Source organism: Scylla paramamosain, chromosome 1 (assembly GCF_035594125.1).
Source record: "Scylla paramamosain isolate STU-SP2022 chromosome 1, ASM3559412v1, whole genome shotgun sequence".
Classification (NCBI taxonomy): domain Eukaryota; kingdom Metazoa; phylum Arthropoda; class Malacostraca; order Decapoda; family Portunidae; genus Scylla; species Scylla paramamosain.
The window spans coordinates 30755838-30782188 of record NC_087151.1 but is presented as its reverse complement, the minus strand read 5'-3'; the positions used below and the strand labels follow the sequence as shown (position 1 = coordinate 30782188).

Sequence of the window (26351 nt, the reverse complement as noted above, 5' to 3'; positions counted from 1 at the left end):
TATTCACGCAGCAGGGACATTCGCATTACCAGCACGTTCATTTAGGAATTGTGACTTTCTTGCTGTGCGCTGAACTGTGTAATGCAACAATACCTTCCCTCAACTTGACTCACAAAGTTAATTAGGATCGTTTCCTGTGTCACTTGATAATCCCCATCTGTGTCATTTAAGCATCTTTAGCAACGCCTATAGAGATTTTCGGTTTCATATCTTGATTTTGTTTTTGTCTTTTTCCAACGTGTTACTGGGCCAACAGTATAAAACATAACTGAAGAATTATTTATTGAAGTTTGTCTCTTTTTTTTTTTTTTTTACGATTACTGGCACGATCGTTTCTTTTCTTTTCTTTTCTTTTTTTTTTCCCCAGCGTCTTATTGAACCAACAGAATAAAACAGAACTTGAAAATTATCCAGTTTCATTCTTTCCTTCAATCACTGATCTGTTCATCTTGTACCGGTGCTGCGTCAAAATATAATCTGTTCTTAATCCCTTCTCCTTTAAGCGCTTGTCTTTTTATGCCTTCAGTCCTCCGTAATTCTTATTCACGCCTCGAATCTTCTTAACACGACTCTTTCCTTTTCACCCCATTAGCAGTGTCCTCCTGTGTTCTGATCTTCGTAATACCATATTCCTCCTTCCCCATATCCCAACGATGCGTCCTATCTATTCCCTTTTTTTTCCATTTTCTTCAATCTCGCTCGCTCCCTCAGTAGAAGGCATCGAGGAAGGCCAGGGCGGGGCGGTACACTCTCTCTCCGGCGTCCTCTGCCCACATAAAGTCCAGGTGGTTGTAGTCCAGGTTGATGCGCCTGTTTAATGCCACTTGGGGAAGCTCCGAAGCCGTCTGTGCCACGTCCTGAGAGGGAGAGAAGGAAAGGAAGGTTGGCTGATTGATATTGGCGCCGAAGATACGGAGAGAGGGGAGATAAGGTGGAAGGGACGCTGTGAGGGTCACCTTGTATGGCTTCTTGAGGGTGAGTGTAAGACAATAGCTAGGAGGAAAGAAAATGTTTAGAAATATTGTTCGAGTTTATTGTTCGAGAAGACCACTGACGCCTCTCGTACTTCAACAATCACTCTATCAATGTGTCCATTCTCAGTGTCCTCTTTTATCTCCTGCCGTTAACTGATAAGAGGCACTTTTGTAATGTATGGTCAAACGTTTTAGAGGAATGCTCCTATAAATTAAACCTTAGTAAACTTTAGAGTTCTTTGCCTTGCTGCATCTACCACGTTGTTGTATGCAGAGACTGAGCAACACTCGTGAGGTCCTTTTTTTTTTCGAGGATATACTAATTCGTTTTATATTTGTGTTGTAGTTATGCAATAATTCGTTGATGAGAGAATGTAGCCCGTCAGTTGGTTGAGTACAGTGAAAGGAAAACCTAACCACACGTTTTGAAAGTCAGGGAAATGGACCCACTAAAAGACCAGAAATAAAGAGGGGAAAGTAATGAAGTTGATCAGAAAAAAGAAGAAAGAAAAAAAAAGAATGAAAAAAGACAACGACTTGCACAAAACCGGGATTAAGATTATTAGATGCAAGTCATGGTATAGTAGTGATGGTGATGTGGTGGTGGTGGTGGTGGTGGTGGTCGTGTGGTTGTTTTCGGTGATGTTGCAGTATGGAACCCTCAAGTTATCTTCCCATTACCATATTGCACTGAAATAAGAATGTACTTTTAAGAACAGCTGTATTTTTTCAGACAGGGTGTTGTACTTCATAACCTTAGATAACACTTTTTTTTACAGTAGAGTGTGTGTGTACGTTCACCTCCATCACTGCCCTCACTCCCAACACACAGCACAACACAACACAACACAACACAACACAAAACACACACCACCTCTGACTGACACACAATTCCCCACATCAACACAAACTCCTCCACACCCACCCAAACTGACTCACTCGTACAAATACCCTCACTCACTCACTCACTCCTCCAGCTCCCACACTCACTTTCCCAAAACGTACCAGCGGTGAGGCCAGAGCATCATTCTCGGACCAAAACAGAGCAACGGGTACTTGAACTTTGGCGAGGGAGAAATCAGGAGGTGATGTTTGGCCATACTCTCTGTAGTTCCTCTCGGGGCCGTAATCATAAGCACGGAACTTGTCTGAAAGAAGAGAAACCAGAGGAAGAGGGGGACGAAATGCAGGGTTACAGTAGATGAAAGAACGCTAAAGGAAATGACTGAAAAACGAAGGGAAAAAGTAGAAATATAAATAAATAGATAAATAAATAAGGGGAAGAAAAAGACATTAAATGGAGAAATTGGAGAAATGGCTGAGAAACAAAGAGAATTGAAGGAAGGTAAAGGTAGCAGCTTCTAAAAGTAAAAAAGCAAATGAAATAAAAATCTGAGAAACATGACGAAGAGTACATAAATAAGAAGAACGAAGAGGAATGGCATATGAAGGAGGAAAAAGAGGGAAGGAATGATACATAGCTTGTAGTACTAGAAATAAGAGGAAGATAAAGGATGAGAGGATAAATAAAAAAAAAAGAAAACAAAATAAAGAGCGAGAAAGGAAAATAGCCTGTAAAACAATATAAATTAAAAGAAAATGAGAGAAAGGATAAATTAAATGGTTGAGAAAGAGGTAAGAAATAAGAAGAAAGAAAAGTGGCTTATTAAAGTGTAAATAAAAGAAAGTATGAAAAAAAGGTTAAAGGGAATTAAAGAGCAGATATAAAGAATGAAGGAAGAGAGGAGAGGAGAGAGATTACATGGAGTGAAGCAAGAGAGAAAAAAAGATAGAGAAGAGAGGGAGAGAGAGAGAGAGAGAGAGAGAGAGAGAGAGAGAGAGAGAGAGAGAGAGAGAGAGAGAGTGGGGGGTGCTAAATGTAAGGTGATGAGGCAGAGAACCTGGAAGAAAGAGGAAATATAATGAAATGAGAAGAAAAGAGATACAAATAGAAGGAAAAGCAAATTTGTGCAGGCTGAAGGAAGATGGAAGGAAGACAAAAATATACACGATAAAGAGGAAAAACAAGGAAAAATACAGGAAGGAGAGGCTGAAAGGGAGCGAATTGGAAAGTACTGCAGAATGATAAAGGCAAGGAGGAAAAAACAAAAATAAAAAAGAGAGAAAGGAAGGCAGATAAGATAACGAGAAATTCATGAAAAGTAGAAAAACATTGAGAAAGCAAAAAAAAAAAAAAAGCACCGTGGAAAGAAAGGGAGAAATAGAGAGAGGAATGATATGAAACGAAAAAAAAAAAACGATAATTCTGGAGGAGAAAACAAAAGGAAAAGGAGAGGTAGATTATAAAAAGTTATAAAAAAAAAAAAAGCAAAACTAGAGAGGAGGAACAAATTGAAAAAAAAAAACAAATAAAATAAAATAAGATAAAAGATGAAATAGCAAGAAGGTAACGGGAAAAATGAAAACATAATAACGAGAAGAAAGAAAATAATGAGAGAAGGACGAATAGATAAATACAGAGCAAAACGAAACGAACTCGGAGGAAGAGAAAGGAAGAAAGGAGGAAGGGAGTGGGCAAAATGGTGTAGCGAAATATGAAAAAAAAAAAAATAGAAGAAAAGAACTGGAAAAACTGCATGACGAAACTCGGAACAAAAGATATGGGAGGAGGAGGAGGAGGAGGAGGAGGAGGAGGAGGAGATGGTGGTGGTGGAAGAGGCAATGGAGGAAGTGAAAGGGAAGAAATGATGAAATATATAATTAGAAGGGAATTGAATGTTAGTACGCATTGATAATAAGTTTGTATCTCAACAGAGGAACTAAGTAGTACTTGTATAAAATGAAAAGAAAAAGAAATACAATAAGAAAAATACACAGGCGGTAAATGCGGCAGTGATATCAAATGAGAAAGAAAACGGAGAAGTAAAAGAATCAAGGGAAACTAAAGAAATGAAAAGGACTAACAGAAAATTAAGAAAGGAGTAAGAAATGTGCACCTATGAGAGAGAGAGAGAGAGAGAGAGACACACACACACACACACAGTAAATGTAAGGTTATGTTTCTCTCTCTCTCTCTCTCTCTCTCTCTCTCTCTCTCTCTCTCTCTCTCTCTCTCTCTCTCTCTCTCTCTCTCTCTCTTTCTCTCTCTCTCTCTCTCTCTCTCTCTCTTATACACCCACTCACCGACACACACACACACACACACACACACACACACACACACACACACACACACACACACACACAAACACACACCCGCCTTCCCAGCCACCCACACACTCACGGCTGGCATGGAGCTGAAGAAGGTGCATGAAGACTTTATATCCCGCACCGGCAGGATAGTGAGCCAGAAGGACGGGGAGGTACTCCTGAGGATAGGGGGGATGGAGGGAGAGGATGAGTCACGGAGAGAGGGGAGAGGAGGCAGAGGAGGGGGTGTGCGAGGAAGATAGTTAAGGGAGGACTGGAGGAGGGACTGAAGGATGGAAGAGATGAGAGGATATGGAATGAAGAGGGAGAGAGAGAAATTAAGAGATAGGGAGGGAGAGGTTAGGGGAAAATGACATACAAAGGGAGAAAAGGACAAATATTAACTAATGAAGGATTGTAAATAAGGCAGAAGCCAAACAGAACCTGGAGATTTGTTCGCACTGAAAGCCACACACAAAACACAGAATTGTTACTTCCACTAAGATTAGCATCCAACCCTATGACTGCTAATGATGCCACTGCACTTTATCTGGGGTACACCTAGACGATTTTCACCAGCAGAAAATTTAACCCCAAACACTAGAAGGAGCTAACTTTACTACTAATAAATTTGCTGTCAGTGTCGCCTTTTGAAACCTGACCCTAAACTTGCACCACATTAAGTTTGAGGAGAAACGGTACTAGTCAGAGTTAAATGCAAGGCTGTCAGAGATAGGTAAGCTTGAGTACTGGCGAATACTTGAATCAGAACTTGTATTACTTTCACTTTCTGAAGACCTCCGTCGGTCCGCAATCTTAAGTTCAAGTGTCGTGTTAGAGTTTTTTTTTTTTTTTTTATGGTTGCAGCGTGCAGCTTCCACTTTCGTTAGTTTACGGCTGCTGTGGAGGGTCAAGGTAAAGGTGAAGGTGACTGGTTGTGTGTTTGTAGCGTGATGGTTGTAGGAGGTGAGGTGAGGTAAAATGAAGTGAAGTGGTGTTTGCTTCCTGATGTCGCTGCAAATACTGGTTTCTAGTTTTCCTTCCGGCACAAAAGATTCCACCACAACACAGGAATGTTTTAAAAAGATGAGTAGATAGACAAATGAAAATGATAGACGGAGATAAGTAGGCATATATATATATATATATATATATATATATATATATATATATATATATATATATATATATATATATATATATATATATATATATATATATATATATATATATATATATATATATATATATATATATATATATATATATATATATATATATATATATATATGTATATTAAAATATGGATTGCCACGTGTACTGTAGACCTGATGGCCGCCTTGCAGCTTTCCTTATTTCCCAATGTTTTCCCTATGTTTTCAGACTGGACTCGTTGCTGTAAGATGTTGAAACTTTATTATCTAAGGTATAAGAAAAAAATAAAACGTGCAGAATTGCTACGTGGCAAGGAGGCAACGCACCTTGACTGTACCTTGTTCAACTTGTATTTAATTGTATTTTGGCTTCCAGGTTCATAGGATTACTTGCTTTCTTTGTTGTTTGGTTTCTACGTTGTTTGATTTCTAGCTCATTTTGTTCCTAAGCAGTTTGGTTTTCTAGGTAGTTTTCTAGAGTTGTTTGGTTTCTAGGTTGTTTGGTTTCTAGGTTGTTTGGTTTCTAGGTTGTTTGGTTTCTAACTTGTTTGGTTTCTATGTTTGTTTGGTTTCTAGGTTGTTTGGTTTTCCAGGTTGTTTAGTTTCTAACTTGTTTGGTTTCTAGGTTTTTCGGTTTTTATTTTGTTTGGTTTTTATGTTGTTTGGTTTCTAGATTGTTTGTTTTTTGGGCTGTTTGGTTTCTACGTTATCAGGTTTCTAGGATGTTTGATTTTGGGGTTGTTTGGTCACTAGGTTATTTGTTGTCTAGGTTTCAAAGGATTGTTTAGTTACTAGGTTATTCATTTTTTTAGTATTTTAGTATCAACATTTGAATTCTAGGTTGTTTGGTTTCTAGGTTCAAAGGATTGTTTGGTTTCTGGGTTCATGGGATTGTGTAGTGACGAAACAGTCAACTAAACTCTATCTGAACCATAGTTACCACTGCTGTTAGTTGACGTCACGCGGATTTCAAGGGCTTTTAAGGTTCTAGTCACATCATAATGAGATCTCCACGTTATTAAAAGGAGAAACACTCTTGAGAACCCAGCTAGTCATTTCTGCAGCCTTTGAAAATCGTTGTGGTGAGAGAGCGAAGTGTTTCTGAATACTGGCCCAAGACACTATTTGTACAAAGGATTGAACTAGATATTGTATACGATCGAGCGTCTGATGGTCAAGGAATCTTTTATTAGAGCAGTGAGTCAAATCTTGCACCATCGTCGTCGTCATCATCATCATCATCATCAGGACAAATATTTATCTTCACTCATCTCTGAACATAAGAACTGTTACCCATTTTCTTATGTTCTCATTTCTGTCAGGTGCCGTCTTATTTCAGGTTGCCCGAACGGAAAGGTCTTATCTAATCTCCCAAACAATTTACGAGAGCCAGAAAAAATATATATATTAACACTATAATACCTGGTTTACATTTCCCATGCATTTTTTTTTTTTTTCATCTTTCTCAATCTTTTCCCCACCTGTACGTCCTCTTTCATATCTCTTCCCTCCTTCTGTGCTGGAGAAACTACTCATGAGACAAAAGATAGGCAGCACTGATGACGGAGGAAGGACGCATTACTACTAGTTTCGTGTCATGTCATGTGCAGCGCCTAGTTTCGTGTCATGTCATGTGCAGCGCCTCCTTAAATTGAAACACTAAGATATTGGCATTTATTCTTAAGTGTTTCAAGCCCTGTACTCTTAAACGTTTTGGAGTCTTATCCCCATTAATTTCAAGAGTCTATAGTGGAATTTTTGGGGTTTCCAAGCGTGAGTCCCTGTTTCTGTGGCGTGTCCCTTGCCTCAGTTCCCCGTCTATCTTGTAATTCATTATTCTAAGGTTACTCTGACCGTTCATCTGTTATTTGTTGAACACATGACGTGGCTTATACGTGTCCACGTATATTAATTATGCTTTTAATGTCTTCAATTTGTCTCATTATCTCCACATGATATGCACCGTGGTGTTTCCTTCACAGACCTTTGTGTGGTGGGTAGTGGGTAAGCAAATCTAGTACATTTTTCTACTATTTAAGAGATGACCTAAGTTCTTGTGGTTACTGAGTAGCCGCTCCAGAGTCCTTGCTCTTTTAAATTACCTGAATTGAACGCTGCTATAATTTTATTCGCGAGCATTATTACAAATAAAAATGTTTATGTAGAAGACATTGAGCGTATCATGCGGTTGGTGTTTTTTACTTTTTCTCGTGAGTCAGATTTGGTAAGCAACTTCTCCAATTGTTCATTTGTGGAAAAAAAAAGGAAAAGAAAAAACTTGCATGCTAAATAATAAGCTTATTGAAAGCCTATTGTTTAGATTCTCAATGCTTTTGTTGTGAATCGGTATCGTTGTGGCGCCCAGAGAAGCTTCAAACGACAAGCACGCACACACACACACACACACACACACACACACACACACACACACACACACACACACACACACACACACACACACTCACCTTGTCCAAATAGACTTGGTTGAATCCGTTCTGAAAGTGAATGTTGAGAATGCAGAGTGGCTGGGTGAGAGAGGTGGGCCCGCACAACGCTGCCTTCAGGGGGGCGCTTCGCTCGGGCATCAGCGGGAATAGCTCCAGCAGATCGGCCCTCTCCAGCACCCTCTGCAGGAGTGTACTTGTGTGTGTTGAGGTCTCTGCCTTCTACAAGTATTCTGAGTATTGACTTAACCCTTTCACTGCTATCTGAAACATCTTTCCTTCACAATCAACTATTATGGGACATCTTTTCTTATTCTGCAGCCACCTCCAAACATTGTACTGGCTAGGAATTACAAACACTATTATTTTTTTTTCTTTTATCCCCTTCTTTCTTGTACATGTCTATAAAGATTCTATGCATTACTTTTAGTGTTGTGAGTTGTTGCATGTCGCAGTGAAAGAGTTAATATATAAATTTACGTTGACCATTTGTATTCGTAACTTTGTTAATTTACTACTGATTTCTTAACGTGTTTTTTTTTTTTTTTTTTCTACGTGTTAAGGAATAGTCAAGAGTACGGTGATTATCAAATACAGAAAGACTTCCCATGATTCCTGAATATTGAGGTAATATGGACAGACCTACGTTTGTTGTATTTTTATGGAATTTTTTTTTTTTTATAGTAGTGCTGATAATGTACTGTAATTACTTTTTTTTTTTTTTTTTTACGTGTTAGGGAGCTCAACCCGAAGCGCAACAATTAGTAAACAGAAAAAAGGCCCTCTCATAATGCAGCTTCGAAAAAGAAACTACCGGCTCAGTTTCTGAGGCGCCTTGATGCTCCTCTTCTGAAACCGTTCAAGTCGTGGGGAGGAGGAAGAGCAAACAGGAGAGTTGCAGAGTGTGTGTGTGTGTGCGATACTCGATACTGTTAATTGCATCATTCGTTCTTATTTTGCTGCTAATTGTTACTTCCTCCTCCTCCTCCTCCTCCTCCTCCTCCTCTACTTCCTATACCTTTACTATTCCTAGCCTTTGCAGGCCTACGTCTGTCATTTGGTATATAATAGATGATCCAGTATACCACAACCAACCAACAACCCTTGTTTGCCTATAAGAAATCAGTATTATTGGTTCTTCGTTTACGTTCATCTGTGTCCCTTTGATGCAAGCCACACGTCACTGCACACCAGCCTTCTGTTCCCTATCTCCCTCTTTCACACAGACTCCTTGACCATCTCCGCGTCACCGTCCTCTCTTCATGGCTCTCCCCAAGACCGAGAAACGTCCTACAGTTGCGGTCACGGAGACTGAAGGTTGCATTATCGTACTCTGCCAACCTACCCATCACACTGTGTTTGAAATCAAGCATTGCGTTACGCTTCAGGAATATTTATCCCTGTTAATAATATATATAAACAACAATAGTTATTTGTTGTGACATATGATTAAGATTGATCAGTATTTCTAAAGAGTACCACATGCACTGGTTCAGACACAGTGTTGACAGGCACGAGTATGTTGCCAGAGTACGGTGATGCAACCTTCAGTCAGTCCCAATGGCCGCGATTAGAGTTTCTTTGGTTCTCCCAATAGCTTACCTCAATTAAGCCAGCGAAGGGCGAGATGAGTCCCAGGGGTACCGGCATGTGGTAGATGTAAGCCACGGGGGCCAGGGCGACCATGGACCTCACCTTGGGGAGGAGGGCGGCAAAGGGGGCAGATATACGAGGTGTGAATGAGAAATTGATAAGTGAAGAATGTTTTAGGAAGATGAGGACGTGTTTGGAGGCTTGGCAGCTGAAGAGTGGACCAGGTGTTGGAGAAGGGAAGTCAAGGAGAAAGTAATACGAGGTGTGAATGAGGAATTGAAGGGTGAGAGTAGATATAGGAGAATAAGGAGGACGTGTCGAGAGGATAGAGTGGAGACAAAGAGGAAGGCAATGGTAGATACTATGCAAGGTGTGAATGAGGAACTGAAGAGCAAGAACGGGTATGGGAGAATAAGAAGGACACGTCGAAACGGAAACTAGAAAGACAGTAGTGCAACGAAAAAGAAAACAGAAAATAATACACGTGAAATGCTGTACCAAGGAAAAGCCTGGCTAAAAATAAAGGTGGAAGACAAAGTATATCCCCTTCAGGAAAGACGCACCCAGGAGGAGATCTCAGGGTGGTAGGAGAACATGGCGAAGAAAACTGAAGTGCCGAGGGAGAAGCCAATATAGCTGACCCGCTGGGCGCCGCTCACCGCCCTCACGTGGCGCAGCATCGCAGGCAGGTCGTAGCGCGCCAGCTCGTTCCATCTAGGCGGAAGTACGTCAGGGCATGATTCTTCGTACAGGGAAGGCTTTCACGAGAGGTCAAATGTTACACGTTAAAACCTTTACAGTTTAAAACTTCATATTTTTTTTTTTTTATCAATTAGTTTTTAATACACAATATTTTTTTAGTTTTCTTCATTTCCTGCTTTGTTACTATGTTGATACTGTTGTGCTTAACTGTAAATTAAACTTGTTTTATCTCAAACTTAATACGTGAATTAAAACATGTGTAATTTTTAATCTTCTCTACGCTTCTCTCCTTTACTGTACATCCTTCACCTATATTGTAGTATATAGTGTGCATTGCGATCCTTTGTTACCTCACCCCTGTATTTTACTCATTCATACAGCACTACACTGATCCTTCTCTCCCTTACTGTATCATATAATTATTTAAAACTGCATACTGTGGCCCCTACCCTATCTTACTCTACACACTTCAAAACACACCTTATTTCCTCTTTCCCTACGTCATCTTAACCTATACACTTCTTAACACTTCCTATTTCCTCTTTCCTACTCTATTTTACCCCGCACACTTCACAATTCAGCATTTTTTTTACTCATGCAGTCAATACTACACTCGTCTACAGCACTCTCAAGGATTCAGACTCGTGCATTAAGCTAGAGGGGCTGCTGGGGTCTACAGACGTGTGATCCCAGAACTCGGGGTCAGAAGTGGTGAGGTGTGTGTGTCGCCTCGCGTAGAAGTTCCCCCTGTAGTTCCCGAGCCAGACGTCGTATCCCCCGTCAGCGAGGATGAACCCTACGGCAGAAGAAGAAGAAAGGGATGGTACGGGTGGTGTCTGCCTTGACCGCAAGCTTGCCCTTCACAAATGCCTTTTTTTTTTTTTTTTTTGCGCTATTAATTTCGTTCATCCTTCCCTTCCCCGTCTCATCTTTTTCCTTTTTTTATTCTCTCTCTCTCTCTCTCTCTCTCTCTCTCTCTCTCTCTCTCTCTCTCTCTCTCTCTCTCTCTCTCTCTCTCTCTCCGTGTGTGTGTGTGTGTGTGTGTGTGTGTGTCGTCTTTACTTACTTCCATGTCTTCTGTGTATTCTTTTATCACACTTTTGATCGCTACTTTTTTTTTCTACGACCATATTCGTTCTTTTCTCCCTTTTTCATATCGCCTTTTTCGTCCTTTATTTTTTTCTTTATTTTTTTTTTTTTTTTTCTTCCCTTTCGGCTTCACTTTTTTCACGCCCTCTGTGTGTCTCTGCCACATTCCTTTTATTGTTTTTCTTGCCTGCCTCGTCTTTCTCCTTTCTTCATTACTTATTTAACTACGTGTTTCGTGTGTGTGTGTGTGTGTGTGTGTGTGTGTGTGTGTGTGTGTGTGTGTGTGTGTGTCTCTTTCGTGTCTGCCTCCGTCACGCACAGTAACTTTTCCTCCTCGCTCACTTCTTCATCTTTTTCTTGGTTTTCTCTATGTCTTTCATGTCTTCCTCTCTCACTCTTCTTTTCCGTCCCCTTTGGTACTACTTCGCAAGTCCTCAGCGTAGTCTTTTCACGCCATCAGTAACAACTATTTAAAACTTGTCTTCGGCGTCGCTCTCGTCCAGCTCTTTGTATTTATCTTTGTCGCTGTCATCTTCATCCTTTTCCTTTTCATTCTCGTTATCTTGTTTTTCGTTTCTTCATTCTCTCGTGTCTTCTTCGCTGTCATCTTCATCCTTCTCTTCGTTCTCGTTTTCGTGTTCCCTCGTCTCTTCATTCTCGAGCGCACCATTCTTGTCTCGCTACACGTCTGCCTGTTTTCGCGAATCCTGACAAACTGCACTCGCCCAGGCCTTGATGTCAGCCGTGAGGAGATCGCTGTTTGCAGGAAGTTTTTATCCGATACATCCTTCTCTCTTTTTTTTTCTTTTTATTGCAGTTGCGTGGCGTAGGCATCTGGAGGGACTTTTTTTTTTCTATATATTTAAATGATGAAAGCTAAAGAATTATAGGAGCTTATATGATGAGAATGGTGATGCGTAGGTCGAAGATTTGTTACTGTTTTAGTACTCGAATCTTAAAATGACAGAGTGTACTGAGGAATTATCAAGACAAGTGTGAGGGCAGGTCAAGGTTTTAACTTGTTTGTATTCCTCTCCTCAAGACACCTCGGAGGGATTGTATAAATTTCCTTTTACGTGTTTCTCCAGCGCGCTTAATATTTACTTTATATATCTTTTTTTCCTTTCCTTTTTTCTTTTTTTACTTCAGCCTTTCATTTTAACATCACTAGGATTTTTTATTCAATTTCATATCTCGGCGCCATATGCCCTTGGTTTTGCGGCGCCACGTGATTTTTTTTTTTTCCTTTTATAATTTAAATTCACTTATACGTGTTTCTGATAATGCTATGGGTTTCGTGACACACACACACACACACACACACACACACACTCACAATTATCTATCATTATTGTAACAGTTCTTCACTTTCTTTTTTCTCGTTATTCATGCGGAGGTAAATTCATAAGCTTTGTAGATGAAATATAAAAATAAACTAATAAAAAAGAAGGAGAAAAAGAAACATGAAAAGTTTGCGGACTTTCTTCCCACACTCCTTTTCTTAAAATGGAGAAAGTTATTGCGTAAAGTTTTTGTTTTAAAGATAATGTTAACGGTTTGTGTGTGTGTGTGTGTGTGTGTGTGTGTGTGTGTGTAGTGTGTGTGTGTGTGTGTGTGTTTGTGTTTGCGTAATTGTTTTTCTTTGCATCATTACATCATCCTTGGCACAACCACCAGCACCGCCACCACCGCCACCATTATGTTATTATAACCACCACGTTGTCGTCACACCGTCACTATCACCAGGTCATCATCATCACTTAATCATCATCCTCGTCACCATCAAGTCAGTAAAACATTTCATCACCACCAACATCACGTCATTGTCACCACCACCACCACCACACTCACCCAGTGCCTGGTCGGGTTCGTTCAGCACAAAGTCAGCACTGGAGGAGAACACGCCAGGGAAGAGCAGCACTACCTTGGGGTCTCTGCTTCTGCTGGGGGCCATGAAGGAGGAGAGGATAAGGAACACTCATATTCCTATCTGGACAATCCCCCGCCCGTGGACATTCTCTCTCTCTCTCTCTCTCTCTCTCTCTCTCTCTCTCTCTCTCTCTCTCTCTCTCTCTCTCTCTCTCTCTCTCTCTCTCTCTCACCTCCACCGGTAAGCATCATGGCTCCCGTTCGTTACCCTCGTCACTCCTTCGTCCACGTGGTTTGACAAGTGGCTCTGTGCTCTGCCTGCGTTCAAGTAACCCTGGGAGACGTGCAGTGAGGGCCTGTAGAGGGCGTGCGGTATGTGGCTCCTGTAGGTGTGGCTGTGGGTGGCGGTGGGGTGGCGGCGGCCGTGGGGAATGCGGTGGATTTCAATGATGAACCCGTCGTCGGTGATCACTTCATGGACCTCGACAGGATAGCCGTGCACTTTGATCAACTCCGGCTGTCAGGAGAGAGAATGCTTGGGTGTACTCGTATGTGGGCGGTGGTGGGATGAGAGTAAGGGAGGTATGGGAGAGTATGGGAGCGTGAAGGAAGGTGTAAGAAGGTATCAGCCTTACCTGTGGCAATCCGTGTGTAAAATTTGCTGACATATCTATCGATTAATTTATCTACTACTACAATGTTGGCGGTGGCGGGATGGTGACAAGGGAGGTGAGAGTGTGGGAGCGTTAAGAAAGGTGCAAGAAGGTATCAGACCTACACGTGGCAATTCCTCTGTAAAACGTACATACTTACTAACATTCCTGTCCATGAATTTGTGGTGTTCTCTTAAAGCTCCTTGTTGTTGACCGAAAATGTGATGACCAAGTCTATGCCAGTCATCCACAACTCTATTTGTGAACTAATTTCTCCCTATTTGTGAACTAATTTCTCCCTATCTCTACTTTTTTTTTTCATTCATTTTTATCAAGATAGTGCGTTCCATTCTCCTTGACTGGCAGTGTTGATAAAGGATAAGAGAGAGTACTGAGGATGATAAAAAAAATAAATAATAAATAAATAAAAGGATACAAAGGGACTCGTTAGTAAGGAGCTGTGTTGTTTCTGAAAAGAGAGAGATTTTGTGAGGATAAGATTCTTAATGTGTAAAAAAGTTAGGTAATTAAAAAATGTATTCTAGCCGTGAAAGAGTTGATCACGGTAGCTAGGGAGGCGATGTATGAAGATAGTGAATATGATGAGGAGATATGAATGTAATAAGCTCACGTCCGATAAATATGGTAACTTGGCGGGAAAAGCGAAAACAGACCTGCTGAATTTAATAAGGTAAATTCTGGTCATGGACGACAAGAATAAGAATTATATGTAAATTACAATGCTCTTAATAAAAGTAGTACAGTGAAGAAAACTAGTCAGGAAGAGAGAGAGAGAGAGAGAGAGAGAGAGAGAGAGAGAGAGAGAGAGAGAGAGAGAGAGAGAGGAGGTGCAGAGGGTGAGGAAAGGTCATGGATAAAAAAAAGAAACAAGTCAGAGTGAGAGAAGACCAAGTTTAGGTGGAAAATGGGGAAAAAAAGTGAAGACATGATCAGAAGACGAGGCACCATGTAAACATTTGCGAGTTACACAAAATAAAAGGGAAATGAAAAAAAAATCAGACCTAAGTGCATAAAAACTAAATGAATCAAAAACAAAGTTACATGATTTAATTAAAGAAGATGAGAATAGACCTAAAGAATTAAAAAAAAAAAAAAAAAGGGGGACAAAAGAGAATAAGCAACTAAGAATTACGTGCAACATGAATCAAAGGGAATAAAAGTAGGGAAAAAAAAAAGTATTTCAAGTGGAATATAATATCAAATCAGCAATTATGTTTTCACTCCAACTACGTCAAACAAATAAATGAAAAAAAAAATGGCAAGGAGAAGCAAAGTGGGATGATAATATTACTCAGCACCTACAAAAGTTACTGACATGGATGGAAAAAGGAAAGGAAAGAAATCGTACAAGGTTGTTATGTGAAAGGAAAAGTAAATTAGAAGTTGAATGCTGTAGGCTGAGTACGGTAACAACAGGCGGAGGAAAGTAGGTTTTATTAAAGGTCACCTCGACAGGTAGTACATGATTCGTCCACAACTACCTGAGAGGGACGATTTTGTACACTTATTGCCACTTTTCAGAGAGAGAGAGAGAGAAAGAGAGAGAGAGAGAGAGAGAGAGGGGGTGGAAGAAAAAAAGTACTGCGGATTCCACTGGCAAAAAGAACTGGAAAAGTTAAAACAAAACAAAAAAAGGAAGAAAAACGAAGATACTGTCTGAATGAAATACAAAAAAAATTAGGAAAAAAGAAATATAAGCAAACACGAGTAAGTTTAAGATTATCTGGCGTATAGTTCTTTCTTTTAATCTAATTTCACCAAAGAATACGTACACACACACTGCACGGGACAGAAGCGAGGTGAATAGCGCCGTAGAGGAAGCAAACACCCATTGTGTCCGAGCGTGGGCTGATGTGTTCGAGACTAGCGAACCCATAGCAGACAACGATACTGACAGCGTCATAGAGGATAGCAAGGAGAACAGGAAGCAAGGCGGATAGCACCGCATGGAACAGAAGCGAGGAAAACATCGGCGTAGAGCAAGCAGCTGACACCGACACTGACAGCGCCATAGAGAATAGCGAGAAAAACAGTGCCGCGCCGAACAGAAGCGAAAGCGAGGCGAGCAGCGCCGTAGACCAGGCTGACAGCCGTTATGTCCGATTGTGGGCTGATGTGTTTGGAACTAACGAAACCCTAGAGGACACTGACACTGACACCGACTGACACTGACACCGACACCGCCGAAGAGAACAGCGCCGCGCAGGACACCGGGGCAAGCAGCGCTACAGGTACTGGCGGACTGAGCGAAATAGTCCTCCCTTTAATTTCACACTTAATTAGTAATTCCTTAAGTATCTCTCTTCCTTGTTCCCCTCCACACTGTTCCAAGAAGGAAGGCGGCAAGAGTCTGAAAGCCCCGAAATGGTCAAGTAGAGTCCACAACATCGCCAGCAAGACTGGGGGGAGGGCAAGGGAGCGCACCAGTAACCGCAAAACAGTCCATCGGAAGCTGGCACGCGTTATGTGCGGCTGTGGAATAACGCGTTTGGGAACTCTTGAGGAGAGACCTGACTCCACATCAACAGCCTGAAGTGAATGGGATTCGAAACTCATACTGGAAGCTGTCGCGAACCACTTGTTTCCCTGTGACGTGCTGACAAAGATGCCCTGACCTCACTTTTCCCAGGGAGACGAACTATTTATTTCAAGGCTGATGTTTCAAAATTTATCGAGTAGTTTTCTTAACTTTGTCTCAAAACACAAGGAGTCAGTCACAGCGTGCCCTCTAAAGATAACTCTCTTCCTTCTCACAACTCTGCATGCGCCTAATACATGCACATCCTTTACTCAAAATTAAAAATTTTAATATGGTGACTCATAAACCAGCCTTGGAGTTCCCATCTGGGGAGGGAGACCTCAAATGTCCCAAGGTCTGACTACCCTTCTGGTATCATCCCTAAGTGTCTTGACATCTTTTATCTATTTATTTTATTTTTTTTTTCATTAACTTCTGCAACATTCGCGATTTTGTGATTATCTCTGTGCGCATTTTTCTCACCATCATACCTGTTATCCTTATTATTATCATCATGCCTATTAATTTTAGCATTAGCATTTGTTAATGTCGATACTTTGCACTAATAATGTAATGTATTGCGTATTATTTTTTTTTTGTCTGCTACGATGCTCATTAATTGTACCTATTATTATCTCATACTCATCGTTTTTATATAGAGAAGCATCATACTTAGAGGCGAGATAGAATTTCTTATCATCTTCATCATGTCACGTGCAAGACTAGTGCTTCTTTGTCATGCGTCTCCATGAAGACTACACAGCAACAGTGTCCTTTTGTATTAAGTGGGATGACCAGGCAGAAAAGAATGACAGCCTGTGAGATGTTTTTGTTACTGAAGTTAGCATTGTTATTTTTTTTTTTTTATTTTTTTTTTATTTATTTTTTTTTGGGGGGGTCTGTTTCTTAATGTTTTCTCTCTCTCTCTCTCTCTCTCTCTCTCTCTCTCTCTCTCTCTCTCTCTCTCTCTCTCTCTCTCTCTCTCTCTCTCTCTCTCTTCTTTAGCTATCCTGTTGATCAGAGTGAAAATGGTAGTAGTGATGTTGTTTTTGTTGTTGTTGTTGCTGCTGCTGCTGTTGTTGTTGTTCTTTTTCTTTTCCTTTACGTCTTCGTCTTCATCATCTTCGTCTTCTTCATCAAACTTGTCTTCTTCGCCTTCGTCTACCACTCCTCCTCCTCCCCCTCCTCCTCCTCCTCCTCCTTCTCCTCCTCCTCCTCCTCCTAACACTGTGCCCAGCTCTCTCTCCATCTCTTCCCTCCCCGCCAGCAGCTGTCAGGAACCACCGCCAGTCTGCACGCTCACACAAAAGCTGCTAATCATGTCCGTCACCAGCAATGCGTTTTCTTTACGAGTAGTACTGCACACACGCAACAAAAAACGGTAGCGAGACACTGAACCTGCGACTCACTACACACAGACGTATACGGAAACGCTTTGCTCTCTCACCACGACTATTTTCAAAGCCCACATTAAGGGATGATTAGCCAGGTTCTCAAGTGTGTTTTTCCTGTTAGTAATGTAGAAACCTTGTTAATCTGTCAGTAGAGCCGCATAAATATCTTCAAAAACTCGTGTCACTTTATTTACTCTAGAGCCTTTTGAAAGTAGTCGAGGTGAGAGGCAGAAATGGTTCAGAATATGGGTCCATGGGAAGACAGTGTACTCAGTTTAGCAGGAAAGCCACAAAAGAGTAATTGGTTAGCAGGTAAACAAAGAACTTAACTCGTTCCTTCCTTGACCGAAGATCTGACGCTGACTTGAGAAACTTGTGGCAGACTGACAAGTGAACGTTTCCTTTCCTCGCAACTTACTATTTCCTTGGAACAGTCAGATGCCTTACGAGTTTCTGAATAAGAGTAAGAGTAATAAGAATGAGAAGGAGAGGGAAGGAGGAGGAGGAGGAGGAGGAAGAGGAGGAGGAGGAGGAGGAGGAAGAAGAGGAAGAGGGAGAGGAAGAAGAAAAAGAAAAAGTAGTAGAAGGGAAAAAAGAAGGTAAAAAGGAAAAGAAAACAAGATAAGAAGAGGAGGAGAAGGAAAGAAAGAAAGAAAAAAGAAAGGAGAAAAAAGAACTTACTATTTCCTTGGAACAGTCAGATGCCTTACGAGTTTCTGAATAAGAGTAAGAGTAATAAGAATGAGAAGGAGAGGGAAGGAGGAGGAGGAGGAGGAGGAAGAGGAGGAGGAGGAGGAGGAGGAAGAAGAGGAAGAGGGAGAGGAAGAAGAAAAAGAAAAAGTAGTAGAAGGGAAAAAAGAAGGTAAAAAGGAAAAGAAAACAAGATAAGAAGAGGAGGAGAAGGAAAGAAAGAAAGAAAAAAGAAAGGAGAAAAAAGAATGCAAAACAAAGTGAAGAAAAAAGAAATACAAAAGAAAAGAAAGAAATAAAAGGAGAAGAAAAAAAAAAAGAGAAGCAACTGAATGACATTGCCGCAGGGTTATATAGTGTTGTGCCTGAGAGGAAGTTACCGTAGTAAGTCGTGCGTGCGGGTGCTCTACTTTCACTGCAGGCTGAGTGTAGTAGTGGGCGGTGGTCGGCTGGTCCCCTCCACCTGGCGCCACCATCGTTAGGAGCAGCGCCGCCAGCCACACGTAGCACCTGACGGGGGAAGAGGAAGTGGGTTATTAGGTACAGTGAACACATATATAGCATTAGTAGATGTGTTGCTAGTGATGGCTGGCTGGCTGGTGGTGGTGGTGGAAGAGGATATGAGGAGTAAGATGAAAGAAGAGAAATATTAAGAAGAGCTGTTTTGGAAGAAGAAAAAATAAGGAGTAGGAGGAAAGAAAAGAAATATTAAGAAAACCGATTTTAGAAGAAGAAGAAGAAGAAGAAGAAGAAGAAGAAGAAGAAGAAGAAGAAGAAGAAGAAGGAAGAAGAGGAGAAGGAGGAGAAGGAGGAGAGAAAATAAATATCTAGAAAAGCTATTTTAGAAGAAAAGAAAAAGACAAGAAAAGAGAAGAAAAAGAAAAGAAAGACTAGGAGGATAAAAATATTTAGAAAGAGGATGAAGAAGAAGACGAAGAAGAAGAGAAGAAGAAGAAGAAGAAGAAGGCAAAACAAAGTAAAGAAGAAAAGGAAAAGGAGGAAAAGAAAGAAGAAGACAAAACGGAAAGTAAAGAAAAAAGGAAAAAAGAGGAAAAGAGAGTAGAAAAAGAAGAACAAGAAGAACAAGAAGGCAAAACAGAAAGTAAAGAAGAAAAAGGAAAAGGAGGAAAAGAAAAATCGAAGACGGAAAAGAAAAGAGAAGAAGAGAAAGAACAACAATTCAGTAGTGGTAGTAGAGGTGGTAGTGGTGATCGTGGTAGTGGTGATCGTGGTAGCGGTGGTGGCCTTCAAATGCGAGTATGGACTGTGCGTGAAGGAAGTGTCCACCACCACCACCACCACCACCACAACCACTTCCGTGACTCATGAGGTGAAAGTCCCTCCCTCTATTTACAGCGTCTCACCCAAGTGTCTGCCCATTTTCTTCAATAATACCTTCTCTTGCTGGTGTTTGTTCACCTTTTGTATTCTTGACATTTTTCTCCGTTTTTTGTTTTCTTTTTCCACTGCTGTTGTATTATTGTTGAGTCTGCCGGAGTTACTGAGTGTGTCATTGAGCGTGTGGGTGTTACGTCGGTGAGTGTTGGCTGTGGCCGTCGTGGTTATCGTGGCGTACCTCAGTCCCCAAGGAAGAAAGGGAAAGGAAAGAGAAAAAAGAAAAAAAAAAAAGGAGGGGGGCGAGGGAGGTGATACGCACTTTCACTGGGAACGTATTGTATTTTTTGTTGGTTTTATGGACAAGGCGCAGCGTATCTTCTTTTCCTTTACCTGTCTGATGATGCGCTTTTTTTTTTTTTCTAAACCTGTGATTATGCATCTTTTTCGCATCGTTACTATGTCCACTGCACAAACTTTCGCTCATCCCCCACCTACAGAGACACCATATTCGGTTAACTTCACTTTCTTTGCCCCTTGAAGACCTGCAATGAAGACTTTTCCTCTCCCTTGCCCGACTTCCCCCCGAGGGCACAGCCGTACTAAACGTGATGAGCTGGGAGGGTAGAATGTAGCGGGTTGCCTGGCGGGTGAGAGTCCAGAACATGACCCTTACTCAGAAACGCTTTGCTCTCTCACCACGACTATTTTCAAAGGCTACAGAGGTAAGTAGCTGGGTCCTCAAATGTGTTTCTCCAGTTAATAATGCAGAAATCTCGTTAATCTATCACTAGAACTGTAAAAGCACCCTTAAAAACCTATGTAACTTCAACTAGAATCTTTGAATGTAGTGGAAGTGCGGCGCAGAAGTGTTTCAGAATATGGTCCTAAGAATGAATACACTCCATCTAATACAGCTGACCATACCGCAAGCTTACCTTTCCCCGCCAAGCAACACGTGGACCTATACGTACACCTCCCTTGAAAATACAAATATGTACAGCACCACCGGAGCATGTGAGGGATGGTTTATTCTTATCTATGAGAGCACTTATTGCAATTCCTCCTTAAAGAAATATTAAGAAAGAAATATTAAGAAAACCGATTTAAATAAGGAGAAATGTGCCAAATAGCAGTGAAAGGATTTAGAAAATAAGAGTATGTTTTGATACCGATTTTCCGACCTTATATGGCGCTTGGTGCAGCTCTGTTTGTCTTGACTTGCTCTATTTAACATTGTGTGTGTGTCTGTGTGTGTGTGTGTGTGTGTGTGTATGTTACTCAGCAATATCCTCAAATTCCGCACAATACACCATTATGAAGAAACAGGCGTCCATACTATGCTGTGGAATGTTACATGTGTAAAAAATAAATAAATAAATAAAAATAAAATAAAAAGTAAAATAATTTAAAACTGTTGGGCTCTTTTTTTTAGGGGGGAGGGGGAGGACGGGGGGGTGTACGATAGCAACACTAAACATATAATATTTTTTGCTTTTATGCGGTATCAAATTCAAGCGACTTTCTACGCTCGGTCAGTTTCACGCACGTGCAGTATGAGCTTACGTATTTCTCCATGTATACACGTACGGACATTCACACACTACCTCAAGACAGAAAAGATTTTTAAATTAGGAGTGAGCAAGAGCTGATATAATCTTTGTTCAAGGTAAACAAGGAAGTGACGCAGATAACTGTCCAAACACCTTGCCCAGAGCAGGTGATGAAACTCGTGTCATCCCCACTTGTCGCTCACGTGTTAGCGGGGTATCGCTCAAGAAGCACTAATCCCTCGGCTGGCTCGTGGTTGTGGTGTCTGCCTGCATAACTGGGATGGCAGTAGCGACGGAGGCACTGCTGGGAGAGAAGCTGTGATAATATCAGTGTTGTAAAGGCGGTACTGATTTCACAAGCTTTTCTCTCTCTCTCTCTCTCTCTCTCTCTCTCTCTCTCTCTCTCTCTCTCTCTCTCTCTCTCTCTCTCTCTCTCTCTCTCGGTTTTTTTTTTATTTATTTATTTTTTATTTTTTATTTTTTTCGGGGTGATAATGAGATGGTGGTGATTATAGGGATGATTTCACGGTGATTGTGGTGTTGATGAAGGTGGTACTGGCTTCTATTTCTTTTGTGGTGGTGATGGGGAAACTGTGGTGACTGTGGTGGTGTTTAGAGCAGTCACTGGTTTCAGTATTTATGTGGTGGTGAAATGGTGGCATGGGTGTGGTGGAGGAGGCGCTGTGTGGCCAGTGGTTGTGCACTCAGGGTTAGTAGTGGTGTTGTGATGGTGGTGGTGTTGGTGGTTGGATGATGAAATTTCCCTCCCGGACAGTACTCAAATAACATAAGCCTTTTCATCCGAGTGTTAGGTTAGATTAGGTTTAGATTAGTTCAGGTCTTTAATCTTCCTTCTGATCCCTTCATTTGAAAAGCATCATATTTTTTTGTCCGGAAATAAATAAAGTCCCCGTCTCGAAATTAAAGGACAACGGTTATTTCTCTAATCCCACTTTTCTCTAACTAAATATCTGATCTATGACTCCGAATGCCTGGCTAATTTCTCGTTGCGTGACAGTAAATTCACCCACGATTATGGTTTGTTGTTGTCAATGAAGTGTAAGACAACATGAAGAGATATTAGTGAAATAAAGAAGCGCCGTACCGCAGGGCTTTGAACTGGCAAATTATATCCCGCGGTCACGAACAGGTAATGCTCTTCTTCCATGACCTGTAGGGAGGATCTTAAAGTATGACATAAGATCATAGGAACATAAAATAAAGAAAGGTGCTTGAAACTGTCAAGCTTACACGTAACAATACCCGCATAAAATATACCTACCTATTTCCACCTTTAATTTTCATACATAAATTTATCTAATCTTTTAAAGCTCTCTGATGACTTGGCACTGACAACCAGCTGATCAATCACTCTGTTTGAAATATTTCCTTCCTATCTCTTTTTAACTTAAGATGAACTGAGTATACTGATGGTGTTAGTGACGGTGGTGGTGGTGGTGGTGGTGGTGGTGGTAACAGACGTGCTAATGTTGTTGGTATTTCCGGTGAGTGGTGACAGAGGCGGAGGTGCTGCATTGCTCAGTGGTGGCGAGGCAAACATTGGTTCATTTAGACAACGCAGGAGTTTAGATTCAAGCCGTGTTGCGCAAACTTTAAAGGACGGTACGAAGACTTGCTGAGACTCTGGTAGTGGTGGTGGCGGCGATGGTGGTGGTGGTGGTGGTAGTGGTGGCGGCCATGCCCTACATGCCTGTCTTGGGAATGAGGGTAATGAGTGTGCATACCTGTGTGTGTGTGTGTGTGTGTGTGTGTGTGTGTGTGTGTGTGTGTAGTGTGTGTATGTCACAGAATCGCTTACTGGTTCGATAAAGTGGAGTGTATTTTAGGCCTCTTCGTACTAGTATTACTAGTAATAATAATAATAATAATAATAATAATAATAATAATAATAATAATAAAAACAACAACAATAAGAACAGAAACAGTAATAATGATAATAATGAAACTCTTCTGGAAGATTCACAGCGGAGAACAATGAACGGAAAGAAAAGATTCAAGAGTAAATACAAGAGGGTTCAGATTCAGTTAAGAAACGTTTACATATTCACATGGCAGCACATTACTCTTAACTTTTACACATTCCTCGTATTTACTCCCCACGGAATAATCATCGCTTTCTACTCCATGCCTTCGTCTTTAAATTATACCTTTGAACCATTGTATAATCCTAAGCTGATGTAGCATGAAATTATCTTCTGGTGCTGACACGCGCAATGCAAACCCTATTGTTGAGGCTCCGAAACTCTATCAATGTGTATGTTACGTGAAGTGTGAGAAACGTGAATCAAGATAAAGAATAAGCTTGATAACTCACATCAAGAGAAACAAAATTGGTATATCACTCACAAACCAGTCAGTCAATCTGTCTTCGTGTTAATAAGTCCAAGCCCCTCCCTTGTGCTACGCCTTTGTTCTCTCACCACGACTATTTTCAAAAGCCACAGATATGAGTAGCCTGGTTCTCACGAGTCTTTTTCCTTTTAGTAATGTAGAAATCTTGTTAATATGTCACTAGAATCATAGAAACATCCTTAAAAACCCGTGTATCTTCAACTATAGCCATTTGAAGTTAATGGATGTGCGGCGCGGAAGTGTTTCAGAATATGGACCCGAGAGCCGCTGCGCGATAGTCATGCTTTGCTGGAGGACTTTTTATTTTTGAAGGTGGTTTGCATTCCACGTGTCTGTGTAGTCTTTACGTATCTTATGCTCCTCGCGGCCTTGACCATAAAACTCTTAGCACGCAGCTGTGAAGGCTGTGAGGGAAGGACCAACGACCCTGACCCTCTCTCCCTGTCTTCCACCTCAAGCTCTGTCTTACTAAAAAGCAATGATAAAATTACTAGGAAGTAGTAAATGAAAAACATTGTCTCTAAATTATCGCCTTCCTGTCTAACAACTCTTCCTTGTCAGTACATACACGGTTTATTTTTATTATTTTCCTTTATTTGCGAATTCGTGACTTCGCTCACTCTCTTCATGTCCTCCTCCTCCTCCTCCTCCTCATCCTCCTCCTCCTCTTCCTCCTCTTCCTCTTCAGGTCCAGCTAAACAAAGAGAAAACGATAAAGTTTTCAGGAAATAGGGAATGTAAAAAGAGTTTGTCCTAAATTCTTGATTTTTCTCTACCTAGCAATTCTTTGCAGGGTTGTCTTCACAAACACGAGCGTTTAAGAGAACAGCGAATGAAATATTACCATCTTGGCTGTCTCCTCAAATCCTCTCTTTGTGATGTGTCTTCGCTACAATGAGTATTATCGAAGCTAATGACTGCGGTGTCTATGGGATATGTTGCGAGAATCAACTGAGCGACTGCAAAGACAAGTTATAGAGTATGCATTACCATTAAGCTTGTCTCGTGTAGCCCTTATTCACTCATCAAAAGAGGCCGAGGAGATGCAGTCTGACAATCCCCCTAAGACGCCCCAAGCCAGTGTGTGTTTGTAAATGGCTTAATTAACACCTTAGGTCTTAGCGTGGTACTGTTAAGACGGTGATGAAGACCACGAGGATGACTGTGTTCTAGTCGACGAAAGTGCAAGTGTTGGGCTTTCACGAAAAAAAAAAAAAAAGCCGCCATTTCCTTTCTCCAGCCTGTTTTTAAGTTACGTGTGTGTGTGTGTGTGTGTGTGTATGCCTTACCTCGTATTGCGTTGCATTTCTTTTGCCTGCTCCTTCGTCTACTTGGCTCTTCTTTCGCTCTCCCTCTCCTCTCCCTCTCGCTCTCAATCTCACTCTCTTGCTCCTCCGCGTCTTCGTTAATTGAGGGGAAATTCTTAACCTCTGAATCACCTGGTCATAAATCACCAATTTCTCTCACCTGTAGCACACATAAACAGTCAATACTTTTCCTTTATTCTGTTGTATTATCAGGTAGTCAAACCACAATATGTCAAATAACAGAGCAAATCATGAGGCAGGAACACGTCACAATTTCCTCTCACATCTACACAGCACTGATCAACACTTCATTTATTCTTTCCATTAACAGTATAACAAGACTTTCATTAATTATTGTATGCTATTAGGCCATGGAAGCACTGACCGCCCCGTAGCAGAGAGGGAACCAAGGTGCGTCGAAGCAAGGGAAGATAGCAGGACTTCTCTCGAGTGTTGCTGGTGGATTATCAAGGAGCGTAATTTGTCCCTTAGCAAACGAGACAGTAATTAACCGAGGCAATGTACAAAAAAATTTTCTTCTCGATTATCACTGTCAATTTAGCGCAGCACAACCAGCCGGTGAAGAAAGCAAACCAAGCTACTACAAGTAAGGCGAGAGACAACAGAGTAGTGCACCAATACACATATAATTACTCGCGCGCTACTTGCATTGCCAAGTGCCGAACCGCCACCGCCACTCGCACACCGGACAGCTGACTGACTCGCTGACTGGGACCGCACCGCTAACCCTTCACTTATACGTATACTTACTTCACTTTCACTGTTACGCACTGCTCGGATCAGAAAATAGAATGAGATGCCAAAACTTGTGGTCTGATTACCTCATAACAGGAAAGAAATCAAAGCACTATGATCTTGAGTGAGTGCGCGCGCGTGTGTGTGTGTCCGTACGTGGGGTGCCTGTGGGGGAGATAGCTGCGGCGTGTCGGGGTAAGCTGTGGTCAGGCAAAGGGGCACGGAGCGAATGAGAGGATGGTGTCTGCAGCCCACCACGGAGGGAAGGAAGAGGTGGAGGAGACAGGGAAGGACGGTCGCAGGAAGAAAGAGAGAGGGAAAGTTGAACAGAAAGGAAGAATGAGGAGAAAGGGAAGGAGGAAGGAAAGGGATGGAAAGAGGGAAGAAGGAACGAGAGGGATGGAGGAGGAGGGGGAAAGGAAGGACGGCAGGAATGAATGATGAGGAAAAGAGAAAGGAGAACAAGAACATTCATAAACAAGGAAAAAGGAGAGAGAGAGAGAGAGAGAGAGAGAGAGAGAGAGAGAGAGAGAGAGAGAGAGAGAGAGAGAGAGAGAGAGAGAGAGAAAAAAAAAATAATTATACCATACACAATCGGCCTCTACTTCCTCGCCATCCCGTCCGTCTGACCTTTCCCCCCCACCCTCACCAGTAGGCCAAATTACTCCTCCCCTCCTTGCAACTTGCTTGTCCGCTAACTATCCTCCCCTCCCCAACATGTTCAACCTCCTTGTCACCGCACCGCCGGCCCCCCCAGCGCCATTTTGACATCTCAT

General features: G+C 41.5%; 1 protein-coding gene across 3 annotated transcripts; it reads right to left on the bottom strand.

Moving 5' to 3' along the window:
* Positions 1 to 335: 335 nt before the first annotated feature.
* Positions 336 to 25799, bottom strand: LOC135103500 (lipase 3-like). 3 transcript variants are annotated; one of them, XM_064009899.1, is made up of 11 exons: positions 25662 to 25799; positions 18632 to 18761; positions 13209 to 13492; positions 12958 to 13049; positions 10699 to 10813; positions 9879 to 10029; positions 9325 to 9417; positions 7744 to 7905; positions 4219 to 4303; positions 1980 to 2122; positions 336 to 857 (listed from the first exon to the last, which is right to left on the bottom strand). In XM_064009899.1, exons 1-11 carry the CDS (start codon positions 25664 to 25666, stop codon positions 708 to 710), a joined length of 1410 nt encoding a protein of 469 aa, XP_063865969.1. In that variant the 5' UTR covers positions 25667 to 25799; the 3' UTR covers positions 336 to 707. The 3 variants fall into 3 exon arrangements, with proteins under 3 accessions (XP_063865969.1, XP_063865953.1, XP_063865960.1); XM_064009883.1 differs by lacking the exon at positions 25662 to 25799 and adding an exon at positions 24802 to 25543; XM_064009890.1 differs by lacking the exon at positions 25662 to 25799 and adding an exon at positions 24802 to 24948 and having other exon boundaries at positions 12958 to 13046.
* Positions 25800 to 26351: the final 552 nt, after the last annotated feature.